Source organism: Sus scrofa, chromosome 1 (assembly GCF_000003025.6).
Source record: "Sus scrofa isolate TJ Tabasco breed Duroc chromosome 1, Sscrofa11.1, whole genome shotgun sequence".
Taxonomy (NCBI): domain Eukaryota; kingdom Metazoa; phylum Chordata; class Mammalia; order Artiodactyla; family Suidae; genus Sus; species Sus scrofa.
The window spans coordinates 265,690,619-265,707,185 of NC_010443.5; the positions used below are offsets into that span (position 1 = coordinate 265,690,619).

Sequence of the window (16,567 nt, forward strand, 5' to 3'; positions counted from 1 at the left end):
TACACCACAGCCATAGCAACAGGGTATCTGAGACGCGTCTGTGACCTACACCACAGCTCACAGTAAACGCTGGATCCTTAACCCACTGAGCGAGGCCAGGAATTGAACCTGCATCCCCATGGATGCCAGTCAGATTCGTTTCTGCTGAGCCATGACGGGAACTCCTCTTTATTTATTTTTTGGCCATGCCTGTGGCTTGTGGAAGTTCCCAGGGCCAGAGATGGAACCCATGCCACAGCAGCGACCAAACTTGCTGCAGTGACAATGCTGGATCTTTAACCCACTGTACTACAGGACCTAGTGATCATTTTAAATTAAAATGTTTTTCTAATTTTAGGTGTGAAATTCCATCTTCCTATTCATGGCTGGGAACCAAGAATACACTGCATAATGTATCTACACAGTTACACAAGCTTTGGTGCTGGAAAAATCAATTGTCCTCATCTGTGTCTAGCCAAGAGGCTCTTCTTACCTGCCGTGAGAAATGCCCTTCTTCCCCACCGCCTCCCCAGGAAGTATTCCTAATGTTCCCACTGTATCAGTCAGGGCCCCAGCAAGAAAAAGACTCAAATTAGTTATTTTGCGGAGAGTCTAATAAGAGGACTTTTCAAAGCTGTTGGTGGGTAAGAGATCCCAAAAGAGATGATGTGTTAGTAACTGTTGGGCATAAAGGGGCAAAGAGATTAAGAGGTTACGAGAAACATAAAGAGAGAAACTATATCAGAAAGTGAACCAAAGGTCCCACAGAAGCTGTGACCTTGGCCATGGGATGCAACCAAATAGAGGGGATCTCACATGACTGGAGAATAAAATTCCTGACCATACTCTTCCACACAGTCCTTTGGTGTCCCCCACTGGCACCTCAATTAGAAGCCAGAGGACAATGGAGCCCTGATGACAAAGTTCCTATCAGCCTTCAGATACACGAAGAAATATAGGAAAAGGGTAAAGAGTATATCGGGAAGGACAAACAAAATTGTCCAGCACACCCATCAAGAGGAAGAAAGACACGAGCTTTCCCAGCCAGCTCTCAATCATCCACTGCTCTGTTTCCGAGAGGAGGTATAGCCGTCAGTGTACTAGGTACCGGAGAAACCATTTTCCAAGCCTCAGAGAAGAAGCCAACATTCCCAGTGAGACAAAAATAAAGATGATACTAACCTTTTCAAGCTGATCCACTTTTTCTGACCATTCCTAAAACAAAACAATAAAAAAGTACAGTTTCCAGGGAAGATTATCAGTGAAACAGTTTTCAGAAAACAAATCCCCCTCGCCACCCGCCACAAAGCAACCAACAGACCAAAGAAAATCGAAAATTAAAAAAACAAAAACAAAACATGAGGTTGGCTTAACAGTAGGAAAGCCAAGAGTCCTAAAAGAAGAAAATGAACTTTATATAAAATTTTGAGCAAAAATATAAGCCCGTACATTTTTACTAAGCAGAGCATTCAAAGCTGTATCTGCTGTTCTGATGCAGCTTTCAGCTTATCCCTGAGTGTTTTTCCATGAGTACTATTATTATTTCTTGGGAGTGAGTAGCTGGGGCCAGCTGAGTTGATAACTCTACAACTGATGTTTAAAAATTAATTTACTGAAAAAGAGGTGGCAGGGGAAGTCTTCAGTAATCCCCGATCGTTATTTTCCTTCTCATTTTGACCTTAACAATAGTCTTTATAACAATAGTCTTTAACCCTCGTAAAAGTTAAAGGGGAAAGGATTATGCCCCTTATCCACCAACCACAGAAGAAGGGAAAAAAATAACCACAGGTACAAAAGGCTAAATGCCCCACTTGCCTACAATCAAAGTCCACCAATTTTAGATTATCTCTTCATTTATATTCATTCATGCCACATTTATTCACTAAGTACTGGTGAATGATTTTTTTTTCTGGCTAGTAAATGTCCAAGAAGACTAATACACACTATAGAACAAACCAACCACATCACCTACTGCAGATGAAATAAATTATATATTTTCTTACATGAAATGTAATAAATTGACCATCCTAATACATCAAAATTACCGTTATAATATTTTGATGCTTATCTTAAATTTAAAATGCCATTGAATAAAAAATACTTTATTGTAATAGCCAGTTATCATTTTATTTCCTTTTTTTTACTGTCATTCATTCAGCGTCTTTCAATGGATGGTTCTAGTGAGATTATAGGAGTTTGTGTAGCTGGCTGGGACTGAAGAAACTTGGGACAGAGGTTGGAAGAACTATGTATCCTCATGGATGACTGCTAGCTTGACAGCATCTTCTCTATTATACGGGCAAGTGTTTCGGGACTAAGCTCTCAGACAGGTTTTTGGAAGGCAGAAACCTTTCTCCCTATCTTGGGTTCACCATCAGATTACACATATACTGCTTCCCTCTTCATTTTAGGAAGCTACACAGTTTAGAAAATGATACTTCCACATTATGAACACATTTCATGACTGTAACTGTAAAGTTTCTTGACAGTTTACTGTCTTAAGGCCGAATGAAATCTCAAAGAACTTACATAGCATTCCTTTTCTCCTAGGTTATAAATATTTTCTACCAGGTTTATGGCATGATTTTTGAAATCATGTCACTAAGTGAAATCTTTCTTTCAGTCCTGGGCAGTGCCACATATAAAATACCTGGTCCTTTCTGGCTAATGCCAAAGCCAGTCCTTCTGCCATTTTGGCTCTGTTGGCTTGGAATGTCTCATTCTGCTCTTGAAATTTCCGCATGGAAGCTGTTAACAAAGAGGCTCTATTTGAGATATGGAAATATTTCAGAAACAGCATGACAAATAGCCCATGTGATTATTTTATAACTGTCACCTAACAAAAAAGGCCAAGGTCACACATATGAGACTAGGAAAAACCGAATCCAACTTGACTTTCCCAGAATCTCTTGGCTTTTGTAATAAACCACGGTTTTGTTTTAGCTTGTTTCCCATTGTGGTTTTTTTTTTTTTTTTTTTTTTCTGTTATAGTCAAGTATACACATTTAGGAAGATGCCAAAGAATAAATTTTTAGATGATACAGTGATAAAACACTGAGCTAGGTAGATTGCCAGAAAACACCAATGTTGTTGCTAAATGATGGTTGCTACTATTTTACCCGAATTAAAAACAAAAACAAAGGTCAAAACAAAGCAAAATAAGAAATTCCTTTCTTTCATTTTATTTTCCTCGAAAAAAAAATTAAGTATATATTACATCACAAAAAATAACTTTCTACTTTTTTTAGCATCTATCTTGAACCCAAAGGAGAACATATGATTTAGGATAGACTAAACAAAATCTATGTTTTACTGTTGGAGGACTGTGGATGGAAATTTCCAATTACTGAACACAGCAGCAATGAAGCAATGGCTGAAACCAAAGCCTCTTAATCTAGGTCCAAGGACAAGGGACTAGATTTTACTAAAATCTAAGGGCAGCCAATAAACCAGTCAACTGGATGGAGACAAGCTGATACATATAATGACCTGCTCCTACGATGCATGCCCAAAAGGCAACCTAAGTATGAGGTGCATGCTTATAATCAGACAAAATGTTTTACCAACTTAAAAACTATACTACTTATAAAATGAAGATCTGAACTATGATGGACAAACTTAACCATATGCTACTGTTTCATTTCAAAAAACTAAACCCTGGGAAGATTTAATAAAGCAGGAAAAAAAAATACGTACAATCCTGGTGTTTTTCTAAGGCAATTTCAAGCTTCTCTTTTATCTTCTGCAAGTTTCGGACCTGTTCAGCATAGTCTTGGGTGAGGAGGATGATGCACATACCAGGAATGGACAAACATCAGGAAAGGAAGTTAATTCAACAAACAAACAAAAAAAAATGAATGAAAATGATGATGATTTTCTCAATCTGAAAACCATTCCTGTTGAGGAAAGCTGGGCAGACAGCCTCCCGTTAACAATGAACAACACAGGCAAACAAGTATAGTACAAACTACCCACAGTGTAAATGGTGTATACAGACAGGCAGATTTGTTTAGCCTTGAGAGAGAACAAAAATTGGGCCTGTTCTGGTCATCAGAAATACCCTGCTATGAAGACCAGCACTATCTCATTATTCAGGTTCAAATCCCAGTTTTCACTTTCCTTGCTTGTCTTCGCAGTAGGAGCGATCAAAGGGAATTCAATGAACTCGCTTGGAGTCCATACAACTGAGTGACAGAGATTAGGGCAATAGCAAACATCTCACCACAATACTGCCTTTGCAATAAAAGTTCTTAATTCTCTATAAAAGTCAGCTTCCTTTCTACATAGAACTGAGCTGCCCATGCCATATTAAAGGTGGAAGTCAGAATCAATTACCTGGGTAGCCAAAGAAGATAGTATGGTATAGTGGAAAAGTGGACAGGCCTTGTTCAAATCCCAGCTCTGAGAGACCTTAGCAAATTACTGACCCTAAGAGTTAGTTTCTTCACTTATGAAATGATACTAACTGTACCTATTTCAAAGGATGTATTAGATAACAAACTAAATATTCCATATCCTTTAATGAAATAATAAACTAAGTGGTTTTGCCTTTTTGGTTTTTTTTTTTTTTTTTGCCACACCTGAAGCATGTGTAAGTTCTCAGGCCAGGGATCAAACGCATGCCACAGCAGTGACAATGCTAGATCCTTAACCCACTAGGCCACCAGGGAACTCCAAGATAATAAACTAGGTGTTTCATATGCCTTAAGCACATGGCACACAGTGCTCAATAAAGGGTAGCTCCTATTCTGGGCGTTATTTTTATTCACACTGAGCCTATAGGTGAATACCCAGGACATAAATGGGCTTAACAAATGTCAGTTCTCTTCCCTGTCCCTTCTCTAACATCAGTCAAACCCAAATGATTTAGGAAAGATGCATATTACCTTAGAGCTGACTCCCAACACTGGACAAATATAAAGTTATTCACCTCTGTTATTGGTATTACTTTCAGGTAGGGGTAACAGGATAAGAACAGTTGAGTTAAAAGCAGATTGTAGTAAGTGTATGGCCTCTAGCATTAGGCAAATGTGGGTTTGGATCCCAACTCTATCACCCACACTTGTGTAACCTTAATCTCACTAAGTTTTATTAGGCTAGAGTGAGGCAAAATGAGATAATGGACTATCTAACAGCTATGAGTTATACTCTAGACCTTTGATAACTACACAAATATTTCACATACAATTTGGTGAATTTTGTAGTCTACTGCTTTCATGCCAATAAAATGGGCTTAAGGCCAATGGACAAAAACAAACACAGAAGCCATTGACCCCTTCACAGGCTGAAGTTTGCAAAAAGGATCCACTGGCAGAAACCAAAATAAGAACTCACAACTCTATCACAAACATGCCCTACTCAGGCAAATAACATCGTGGAGTTGTGTAAATCATAACCTGTACACAAAAGACATAATGAGAGTTAACAGCTTCTATACAGGTGTCGCAAGTCAGAAATACTACTGAAGGAGTTCCCACTGTGGCTCAGTGGTAACAAAGCTGACTAGTAACCATGAGTACACGGGTTTGACCCCCTGGTCTCGCTCAGTGTGTTAAAGGATCTGGCACTGCTGTGAGCTGTGGTATAGGTCGCAGATGCAGCTCGGATCTGGCGTTGCTATGGCTGTGGTGTAGGCCAGTGGCTACAGCTTTGATTCAACCCTTAACCCAGGAACCTCCATATGTTGTGGGTGCAGCCCTAAAAAGACAAGAAAAAAGAAAAGAAAAAAAAGAAACGAAAAACCAGAGAAGTAGCCCAAAGACCCAAAACGACACTTACACAGGTGACATGTATCTGTCTCAAGTGGCAACACAGCACCCTTTCTGGTGCTCAGGAATCCACCATCCCCTGTAAATGCTATCCCCTAATCCTCTCCACATGAAAGCAAGCCAGGCTACCACTGGAAAGACGGTTACATCTATTCTACATATATTTTTAACACCTTTTATATCCACTGCTAGAAATCTCAGGAGCAGAAAAACTTAAGTTTTTTTGTTTTTTTTTTTTAAGTTTAAAACTGATTTTTGAATTTACACTATTCAGTACACTAACAACAGAGAGGAAAAAAGGGGGCACAACTTGCTCCTTTTTGCCTAAGATCAAATATACCAAAATAGCTGTAAGGTTATGCTATACGGCTATCTTATAGGGAGAGAGGGTCAGGCAAGGCAAGGTTCCTTTGTTTGCTTCTTATGAATTCTTAGACATACCAGAAAGTCTGGCCTCTAATTTCCGTATCTGTTCATTCCTCCTCAAAAGCTGGGATGAAAGATCTTCTCTGGAGCTGCTTCCATCAGAAGCCTGTTGAAACAGATATAAGAGGCTGAAGTCAGAGGTGGATTTTCAATGGCGTGAGACCATAGTCCTCAACCAGAAAATGACAACTCATTTATTTATTCATTTATTTTGCTTTTTAGGGTCACACCCACGGCACACGGAGGTTCCCAGGCTAGGGGTCCAATCCCAATTGGAGCTACAGCTGCCGGCCTATGCCACAGCCACAGCAACTCGGGATCCAAGCTGTGTCTGCCACAGCTCACGGCAATGCCGGATCCTCAACCAACTAAGCGAGGCCAGAGATCAAACGTGCAACCTCATGGTTCCTAGCTGGATTCATTGCTGCTGTGCCATGACAGGAACTCCAACAACTCTTTTTTTTTTTTTGTTGTTGTTGTTGTTGCTATTTCTTGGGCCGCTCCCGCGGCATATGGAGGTTCCCAGGCTAGGGGTTGAATCGGAGCTGGAGCCACCGGCCTACGCCAGAGCCACAGCAACACGGGATCCGAGCCGTGTCTGTAACCTACACCACAGCTCACGGCAACGCCGGATCGTTAACCCACTGAGCAAGGGCAGGGACCGAACCCGCAACCTCATGGTTCCTAGTCGGATTTGTTAACCACTGCGCCACGACGGGAACTCCAACAACTCTTATTTTAAGTAAGACTACTTCCATCTATAATGTGAAGGAGATATAATATGCAAAAAAGACGATCTGTGTGTGTGTACATGTTATTGGAATACATAGGGGCAGACAAATCCAATCTGATCATATTATGCCAGTACAAAAAATACATTTTCAGATAAAGAAGTAAATGCCTGGAGTTCCTGTCATGGCTCAGTGGTTAACGAACCCGACTACTATCCATGAGGACACGGGTTTGATCCCTGGCCTCACTCAGTGGGTTAAGGATCTAGAGTTGCTGTGAACTGTGGTATAGGTTGCAGATGTGGCTTGGATCCTGTGTTGCTGTGGCCGTGGTGTAGGCCAGCACCTACAGCCCCGATGCAACCCCTAGCCTGGGGAACTCCATATGCTGTGGGTGCATCCGTTAAAAAAAAAAAAGTAAATCCTTTAATTTGCCAAAGGTAAAATCCTGGGGTAAAAGGAGGAAGGTTCTTTAGCAAGGGATAAAAGGCTGGATGGTCTGTGACAAAGATTCTATCACTGACACTGATAAAAATTCCATTATCTTCATCTATAAAGCAAAGGGATATCAATTTATAGCTCTAAAATGCATGAAAAACATTAGTAGATAATATACGTTTGATAAATCAATATATTAATGAGAATCAATTTTCCCCAACAATCTACATTATCTTAAAACAAATGGACAGTACTATTACTTTAGGCACTGCTTACTATTGCTTGTAAATAAATCACTTTATCCTTCCACTTTTGATTATAATATTTTAAAAATGCAGAATAGTAAGGAAAATAGTTTAATGAACATTCTCTCACTTTAATGACTGATGATTTTTCCCATCTTGCTTCATTAATTTTTATATTATAGTACTTTTTATTCTATATTTTTCATTTTTTAATTTTAAATGAGAACTGCAACAATTTTTAATGTTTATTTATTAAGCTTTTTAGGGCCGCACCTGCAGCATACAGAGGTTTCCAGGCTAGGGGTCAAATTGGAGCTACGGCTGCCGGCCTATTCCACAGCCACAGCAATGCAGGATCAGAGCCGGGTCTGCGCCCTGCACCACAGCTCACAGCAATGCCAGATCCTTTACCCACTGAGCAAGGCCAGGGATCTAACCCGCAACCTCATGATTCCTAGTCGTATTCATTTCCACAGCACCACGATGGGAACTCCACTTTTTTTTTCCCCCCTTACTAGGGTCGCACCGGTGGCATGTGAAAGTTCCTAGGCTAGGGGTTGAATCAGAACTGCAGACGCCTACACCACAGCCACAGCAAGGTGGATCCGGGTTGCATTTTGACCTACACCACAGCTCACTGCAACAGTGAATCTCTGACCCACTGAGTGAGGCCAGGGATTGAACCCATGTCCTCATAGGTACTAGTCAGGTTCATTACCACTGAGCGACAACTGGAACTCCACTGTAGTACAGTATAGTGGAGCAAATATAGTAAATAGTATAGTAAAGGCAGAAATCATGACATTTCACCCTGAAATTTTTTTTTTTTTTTTTTGTCTTTTTGCCATTTCTTGGGCCGCTCCCGCGGCATATGGAGGTTCCAGGCTAGGGGTCTAATCGGAGCTGTAGCTGCCAGCCTACACCAGAGCCACAGCAATGTAGGATCTGAGCCACGTCTGCGACCTACACCACAGCTCACGGCAACGCCGGATCCTTAACCCACTGAGCAAGGGCAGGGACCAAACCCGCAACCTCATGGTTCCTAGTCAGATTCGTTAACCACTGCGCCACGACGGGAACTCCCCTCACCCTAAATATTTTGATAAACATTTCTAAAATATAAGGACATTTTCTTTTACAGCCACAATACCATTATTATCCCTAACAAAATTGAAAATAATAATATCTAACAGTCCATCTTCAGCCTTCCCCATTTATTATCAAAATGTCTTTAAAGATCATTGAACAACTCTAAATATTCATCTACCCATTTAGCCACTTGTTCATTCAACATTTATCGAGATTCAGTATAGGGGTTAAAAGGGAGTCTCTGGAGGCAGAAGGCCGAGGTTAAATTCTCAACTTCGCCACTTATAAACTATAAGAACTTGGACCAGTTAATCTCTCTGTGCATTGGTCTCCTCACATGCAAAATGTGCTAACAAAAATAATCTACCTCACAGAGCTGTGATGAGGATTAATCAAAAATTGTCAGGTCTCTAAAACAGAGCCTGGCGCATAAGCAGTTTTAATACATATCATCTATCAATTATAGAAGTTACTATTACTAGCGTTAGGGCTGAGATCTATTTTTAGCATTGCGCTGAGCACTGGAAGTAGTGATGAAACAGAGGCCCCTCTAAAACAGCGAGAGGAGTTTTCTTGTGGCACAGTGGGTTAAGGATCCACTCTTGTCCCTGCTATGGCTCAGGTCACTGCTGTGGCGTGGGTTTGATCCCTGGTTGGGGAAGTTCTGCATGCAGTGGGAGTGGCCAAAATAAATAGTTAAATAAAACAGAAGTAACTGCAGCAACTAATTATGAAGGGCTTTTAAAGAGCTAGACATTATACTAAGTGCTTTACATAATACGCATAAAAGGGTTAACAGTGCAGTCCTGAAACTGCTATCTTTTGGAAGGCCTACTTGTAAGGTGAGCCCCTGGCTGGCCTATGGGAACTTAGATTTTATAAGGGTTCCTTCCCATCATTCCTGATAAGAATGGCTCATGGTACCTAAACTGTGCAAAAATATATGGTTTATGCTGAATACCTGTTTTCCCTCTGGGAGCCTAAAATTTCGGCACATGGCAGGCAGAGGGTGCCTATATAACCAGCCTCCAGTAAAATCTCTGGGCACTGCATCTCTAATGAGCTTCCCTGGTAGACAAGATTTTATCCTGTGTTGTCACAATTCATTGCTGTGGGAATTAAGTAAGTCCTGTGTAACTTCTCTGGGGGAGGACTCCTGGAAGCCTCTGCCTGGTTTCCTCCAGGCTTTGCCCCATGCACATTTTCCCTTTGCTAATTATGCTTTGTTCATTTGTTTGTTTGTTTGTTTTTTTACAGGTCACATCTCTGGCATGTGGAAGTTCCCAGGCTAGGGTCAAATCAGAGATGAAGCTGTCAGCCTATGCCACAGCCATGGCAATGCTGGATCCTTAACTCACTGAGCAGGGCCAGGGATCAAACCTGTATTCTCATGGCTACTAGTTGGGTTCCTTACCTTTGAGCCATAATGGGTACTCACCCTAATTATGCTTCGTAATCAATGTTTTCACTGTAACAACTGATAGCAGGAGGTAAAACTATATGCTAAGGCCTTCCAATGAACAACAGAACCTAGAGGAGAAACTTGGGGACCCCTGACACACACAATTTAAAAAAGACAGGTATAGTTCCTAATTTCATTTTATAGATAAGGAAACTAAAGCACAGAAAAGTGGAAAAGGAGTTCCTTCATGGAGTAGCAAGTTAAGGATTTGACTGTGGCTCAGGTTGCTGCTGTGGTACAGGTTTGATCCCTGGCCCAGGGACTTCCAGATGCCACAGGCATGGGCAAAAAAAAAAAAAAAAAAGAAGAAAGAAAATAGGAGTTCCTGTTGTGACTCAGCAGATTAAGAGCCCAACATAATGTCTATGAGGATGTGGGTTGCTCCCTGGTCTTACTCAGTGGGTTAAGGATCTAGCATTACCACAAGCTGCAGTGTAGGCTGCAGATGTGGCTTGGATCCATTGTTGCTGTGGCTGTGGTGCAGGCCTGAAGCTGCAGCTCTGACTCGACCCCTAGCTCGGGAACTTCCATATGCTACAAGTGCAGCTATAAAAAGAAAAAAAGAAGTGAAAAAAACTTACCCAAAGTCACAGTAACCATGGAATGGGGAATCAAATCCAGGTCTGAGTTCATAACCTGACCTGAGTTCCTAACTGCTACACTATTGCCTGTCATGAAGCTCCCACTTTAATGGGAAAGACCAACAAGCAAATCATCAACAATGCAGTGTAATAGGTACCATACAGAGAAAATAGGAGACAAGCGACCAAATTGAACCAGGAGGGATAAAGGGTAGAGAGTGTGAAAGGGACAGGTCAGATCAAAGGGGCTTCGTGGAAGTAACACATGAGCCCAGTCTTCATGGGTGCACAAGAGTCAGCGGAATGCAGGGATGAGGGCAGAATACAGGAAAAATTCCAGAGAGAAGAAACAGCATATGTAAACATTTGAAGGTATAATGGAAAGTTGTCTATACCATAAAGTACAGTAAGTTCAAAACGGCTGGAGCTCAGGGTGTAGGAAAGTAGAGAGAGAGGAGGTGGGATGGGTAGGCTGTGACAAGACCACAAGGGCTTACCATTGGATTATAATAATAAATTTACCCTTCATCCTGACAATGATGGGGAAGCCACTGAAGAGTTTTAAGCACTAGAGAGACATAAATAGATCTGCTTTGGGGAATTATTGGTGGCAGGGAGCCCATAAGGCTACCATATTTGTCCAACAAATGTGGACAACCTGGGAGTCCCCGTTGTGGCACAGCGGAAGTGAACCCAACTAGTATGAGGGTTCAATCCCTGGCCTCGCTCAGTGGGTTAAGGATCCAGTGTTGCCATGAGCTGTGGTGTAGGTCGCAAACATGGCTCGGGTCCCGAATTGCTGTGGCTGTGGCATAGGCTGGCGGCTGTGGCTCTGATTGGACCCCTAGCCTGGGAACTTCCATGTGCCGCGGGTTCAGCCCTAGAAAAGGCAAAAAGACCAAAAAAAAAAAAAAAAGACCAAAAAGTAAAGTATTTCCTGAATTCAGGCCACTCTCTTTATCTGCAATATATTTGAGATGAGAGACATCATTTAGTAAGTTCAGCATGAAGGCAAAGGAAGTACTTCTGCCACAGAACTCAGCATTAAAACTATGTCTTCAGCCTGGTGATCGAATGTGCTCTTACATTTCCTGTTAAATATAGGAGCCAATGATAATTGAGATCTGGTCATCTATTGCTCCACCTGAATAACCTAATAGCTTCTGCCATGTAATCTGACCTAGACAGGTAGCATGAGAAAGGAGGAGGGTGACTCAACTGACCATGGAAACAACTCAAGCATCCATCACCACTAAAGGACAGAGACAAACTGTGGCCTTTTCAAGCGCTGGAATCTTATACAGCCATAAATGAATCACCTATAGTAGACTATTTTTACAAAGTTTGAAAATAAGCAACATTAAACTACAGACTCTTTATGAATATATACATATACATACATAGTAAGATTTTTTAAAAAGCATATTCTTAAAAGGAATTATATACACAAATTTTAGGACAGTGGTTATCTGAAGGAACCGAGAAGGAGCATACAAGTGGCTTTGATAGCATCAATGATGTTCTAGTTCTTTGTGCAGGTTGACAGATTTAACGAAGCTTTATTTTTATACTTCATACTTTACATTTATGTAACATGCATTCTTTTCTATATATCAAGCATTATAAGTCATTTTTCAAAAGTTATCTAACTTTGGGAGTTCCCGTTACAGCTCAGCAGTAGCGAACCAGACTAGGATCCATAAATCAGTGGATTAAGGATCCGGTGTTGCTGTGAGCTGTGGTGTAGGTCACAGATGTGGCTCAAATCCCCCGTTGCTGTGGCTGTGGCTCTGATTCGAACCCTAACCTGGGAACCTCCATATGCCAAGGGTGCAGCCCTAAAAAGCAAAAAAAAAAAAGTTATCTCACTTTGAGAGGACCCTGTCATATGCCACAGACACAATTTTAATCGTAAGGCATGACATTTACCTACCACAGCAGTATCCTCAAATCTTTCCAACTACAAAGATACTTTACAAATAAGGGACATAATGTGGCCACCAGTGTCATCTCTTCATCAACTTCTCCGTTAACATAGAGCTAATTCCCTGGCTAATTCCACACCAAACTCAAAGAACTTGCTAAGCAACAATGACTTAAAATATGTGTGTAGAGACAACAGGCCAAAGCATTTTGAAAAACAGAATGTAAAAGAAGATACACAAGGTATATAGATGGAAAAAAGAGTACAAGAGGACAACGTAGAGCATATAAAAAGGGATTTGTGAAAATTAAGAAAAAAAAATAGAAAAGCACCTCACCTCAGAGTAAGAAGAATTAGATATAAACAAGTAATCTTGCAATTTAAAAATAAAATACTTGCTGGAAAGTTTCCCACAAATATTATTTTAAAAATATAGTGAGACTGACCAAATATTAAAAACTAGAGAAGATACTTACAAAGTCATCTCCTGAGTCAGCTCCCATAGAGGCAACCGATTCCTTGCTCACTGATCGTGGGATCCTAGCAGCACCTCCAGGCCTCTGGGCGACAGCAGTCTCTTCTGCAATTTTCTTCTTTAGTTTTGCAAACATTTTGCTGTGTGGCTATCCTGCACTGATGACAAGGTCTTGAACCACTACAGTAGTCGTTAGGCCAGCAACCAGGAATTCCAAAAAAGTGCCTAAAAAGTTCCAGATATCCAAACTAGCTGCATTCCCACTGAAACTTGGGCCAAAGGCTTGTGGCAACAGGGTGTCTATAAATCAGATGAAAGAGAGCTCTAAGTTAAATACCAGAGATATTTCACATCTGGGTTGCTTTGCTAAGCTTCAGGTTTCAAAATTAAGTTTCACAATTTTAATGCACACTAAATAAAACACAATTACTAAATCTTTAAAAAGCTACTACATATGCACATATACAGATAAGGAAATCCAGTCTCAAGGAGATGAAGTAATGTGCCAAAGATTGTGTGGTTATGTGCAGGGATGGCATTTGAACCCAGGACTCTGACTCATAAGTCCTCACTTTCTTTTTTATTATACCACATTGGCTGTGGTATACACACATTAAGTTTCCTGGGGCAAACATTAACATAACAACGCTTTTGAATCTTTCCCCCAATTACATACAGTTTAGCGTTTTGTTTTGTTAAAGATGAAGACAAAAATATGTAACTTAATACAACGAAAAGGTGTAAAGTTCTAAAGTTCGAAGATGGTTTCCAATCAGCCGTTCACCAGAAAAAATTGACAACTTTTTTTCTAAAAAAACAAAACAAAACAAGCAAGCCACACAACTATACTGTACAGGTATCAGATAGCCTTAAATGTTTCCTGGAAGTGCTGTGTGGTTCTCTTTTAAGGGTGATTCAAATTACCTCGAGTAGGTTTCTTTTCTTCAGAATGTTTTACATAATATTCACCATGAGGTTCAAACATCTTTCCCTCCTAACGTGTATGCTACATTAACATTCTGGCTCCAACCTTAACTTTTGATATTTTGTGGAGGATACCTAAGCACTGCTCTAAAATCTACCAATGACTTCTTACCACTTCAGAGCATCCATTTAAGTCTTTACGAGTCTTCAAAAACTTTTACCTTCAATACTGAAAACCAGCTACTCACCTGGCTTATCTACTAGACTTAAAACAGCTTGGAGGTCAAAGCTCTCTGTCCTGCATGAAAACAAAAATAAACCGCATTGGATATTTCCTCAAGTGTAAGGCCAAAATGTTGAGGAGGGGTCAGGCGAGGGTAGAGGAAGAGGAAGGAGGAAGGATTTAGGTGAGGGGGAGAGAAAAAGCTGCCACTGTCGCAATCCTCAGTGGTCTCCTCTCCCTCTCCCTGGTCTTTGCATTTGTGATTTGCCTAAAAGCTTCATTGACAGGCCAAAGAACTGAAACTCACTGTAGTAAGTGGCGAAATTCACTTCGCCTCGGGAGCCCTGAGCAAAACAATCCGAATGAGATTAAGGTTACCCATGGCCAGTAATAAATTCTCAATAGATCCTGACTGTCGTTACCTGGCTAGACCCAAAGCCTTGACTCGAACTAAGAAAGTCGCCAAGAAAAGAGACGGCTAAGTTGGGTAAGAGACAGCTGTCTAAGACCCAAAGGCCAGCCATCTGCCACGGTAGTTTCCACTCACTCACTCAGGCTCCTTCCAGACCCGCCTGTACGTGGACTGTCAAAGAAGGGAGGGACCCAAAGTCTCTCCAATTTGACAGCAGGGAAACTCAGAATCACGGAAGAGTGATTTGCCCGAGGTCGCGCAGGCGGGAATTCCGGACCCCTAGGCTCCAAATTCCCAGGCCGGGGAGCCCGCTTCGGCCCCTACCCTCGCCCTTTCGGCACCCCAGTACTGCCCCCGGCTTGGGTCAGGAGTAACCCAGTCAGGGCCGCTCTGGGGGCGCACGGAAGCAAGCAGGAGAATGAGGGGCCTGCTTGCATCTCCTGCCCCCGCCCGCGCACCTGCCGCTCTCTGGGCAGCCGGCAGAGCCCCGCCTCCGGGCCCTCTAGTGAACGCCGGCCCCCGTCACCAGCCCCCACGACCGGCCGGCGAGCACGGCAGCGACCCGGAACCTCACTTCCACCCGCGCGCCGGAAGTGGCTGCGCGCGGGGCAGGCCCACCGCGCGCAGCCCTCCCACCGCGCGCATGCGCCTGAGCGCAGCCTTCGCGGCAGCTGCTTGAGCTTCGGGGTGGCAGTTTGCCCCGAGCCGCTTGAGGGCGCGGGACCCGGCGCTCCCTCAGGCAGGTTCGCCACGTCAGCTAGCTGCCTGACCGCGTAGGAGGACTGAGCGGCCGAAGTGTTTCCTTTTTTTTCTTGTCCCTCGAAAGGGGGCGATGCGGAGCCGGGGAAGTGGGAGGAGCCTGTTGCCAAAGAGAAAGAAGGCAGTTGTTGAGGGGGGGGCAGCCTGTGCTGAACCGCATGGAGACCCACCGGCCGTGGTGATGCTGGGCCAGCACAGAATTTTTATTCCTCTCCCTGCATCCCAATCCCTCTGCACCCTACACAGTCACCTCGCCACTTGCAAGAAGCTGTGACTCCATAAAGTACTACTGAGAACTCGCGCCATGTAACCGGTGTTTTGTGCCTGTGACGTACTGTAGTTTATACATTTTGCTTTTAATTCTTAAAATTTTTTGGCACGTGCAGGTTCTTGGGCCAGGGATCGAACCCACACCACAGCAGTGACAGCGCTGGGTCCTTAACCCGCTGGGCGCCACAAGAGAACTCTCAGGTTATACATTTTATACTGCAATCCAGGACATATAACGTATCAGTGAAAGAAGTTTGGAGAATCATACCCTTATTACATAGTGCACGGTGAGACATCGCATTTCTTTAGAAAAACACGCAGGCGGTAGCCCATCACATTCATTTCTCAGTCCACTAATGGGCCTCCAACTTTTGACAGATGAAGAAAATGCAGGGAGGTAAAACTGCCTTGTATCACGGTACAAATTGGTAGCCTACGTCGAGTCTCCGGAATGCTCGGTGCCAACCAAGCCGGCCATTCCACGTTGAAGTTGCATGTGTTATTGCCCAAATCCAACACCACCAGCCTGAGGGCTAGGAACTTCCACCCGATCCCCCGAAACAATCCCTCACCCCGCCTGTGCCAGTTATGACCACCAGGAGGAGGGCAGGGAAAAAGACCGTAACTAGGACCCAGAAGAAATTTACAAACTAAAAGACGCGCATGGAATCCACAACCCCAAGACTGAAGTATCCAAGGTATTATCTGAAAGAAGTAAGCCCCATCAGTTTAATATTTATATTGTCAACAATTCTGAAGAAGTACAAAAACTTTAAGCAAATAATGTTTATTTTTATATTGATGATACACTTAATATATACGGGAATTCAAGATACAAAATTTATTTTTACAAGAGTTCAC

At 42.4% G+C, this 16,567-nt stretch overlaps 1 protein-coding gene across 3 annotated transcripts in view; it reads right to left on the bottom strand.

Moving 5' to 3' along the window:
• GOLGA1 (golgin A1) overlaps nucleotides 1-15,289 on the bottom strand; it is a 50,733-nt gene extending 35,444 nt beyond the window's left edge. Inside the window, exons 1-7 of one of the 3 annotated variants that reach the window (XM_005654558.3) lie at nucleotides 15,136-15,289; nucleotides 14,291-14,340; nucleotides 13,120-13,418; nucleotides 6,189-6,279; nucleotides 3,676-3,750; nucleotides 2,630-2,727; nucleotides 1,162-1,194 (exon numbers count right to left, since the gene is read on the bottom strand). In XM_005654558.3, coding sequence (XP_005654615.2) covers nucleotides 1,162-1,194; nucleotides 2,630-2,727; nucleotides 3,676-3,750; nucleotides 6,189-6,279; nucleotides 13,120-13,254 — 432 coding nt within the window. In that variant the 5' untranslated portion in view covers nucleotides 13,255-13,418; nucleotides 14,291-14,340; nucleotides 15,136-15,289. Of the gene's footprint in view, nucleotides 1-1,161; nucleotides 1,195-2,629; nucleotides 2,728-3,675; nucleotides 3,751-6,188; nucleotides 6,280-13,119; nucleotides 13,419-14,290; nucleotides 14,341-14,812 lie in introns of all 3 variants that reach the window. The other 2 variants (XM_013986679.2, XM_013986672.2) reach the window with 2 other exon arrangements.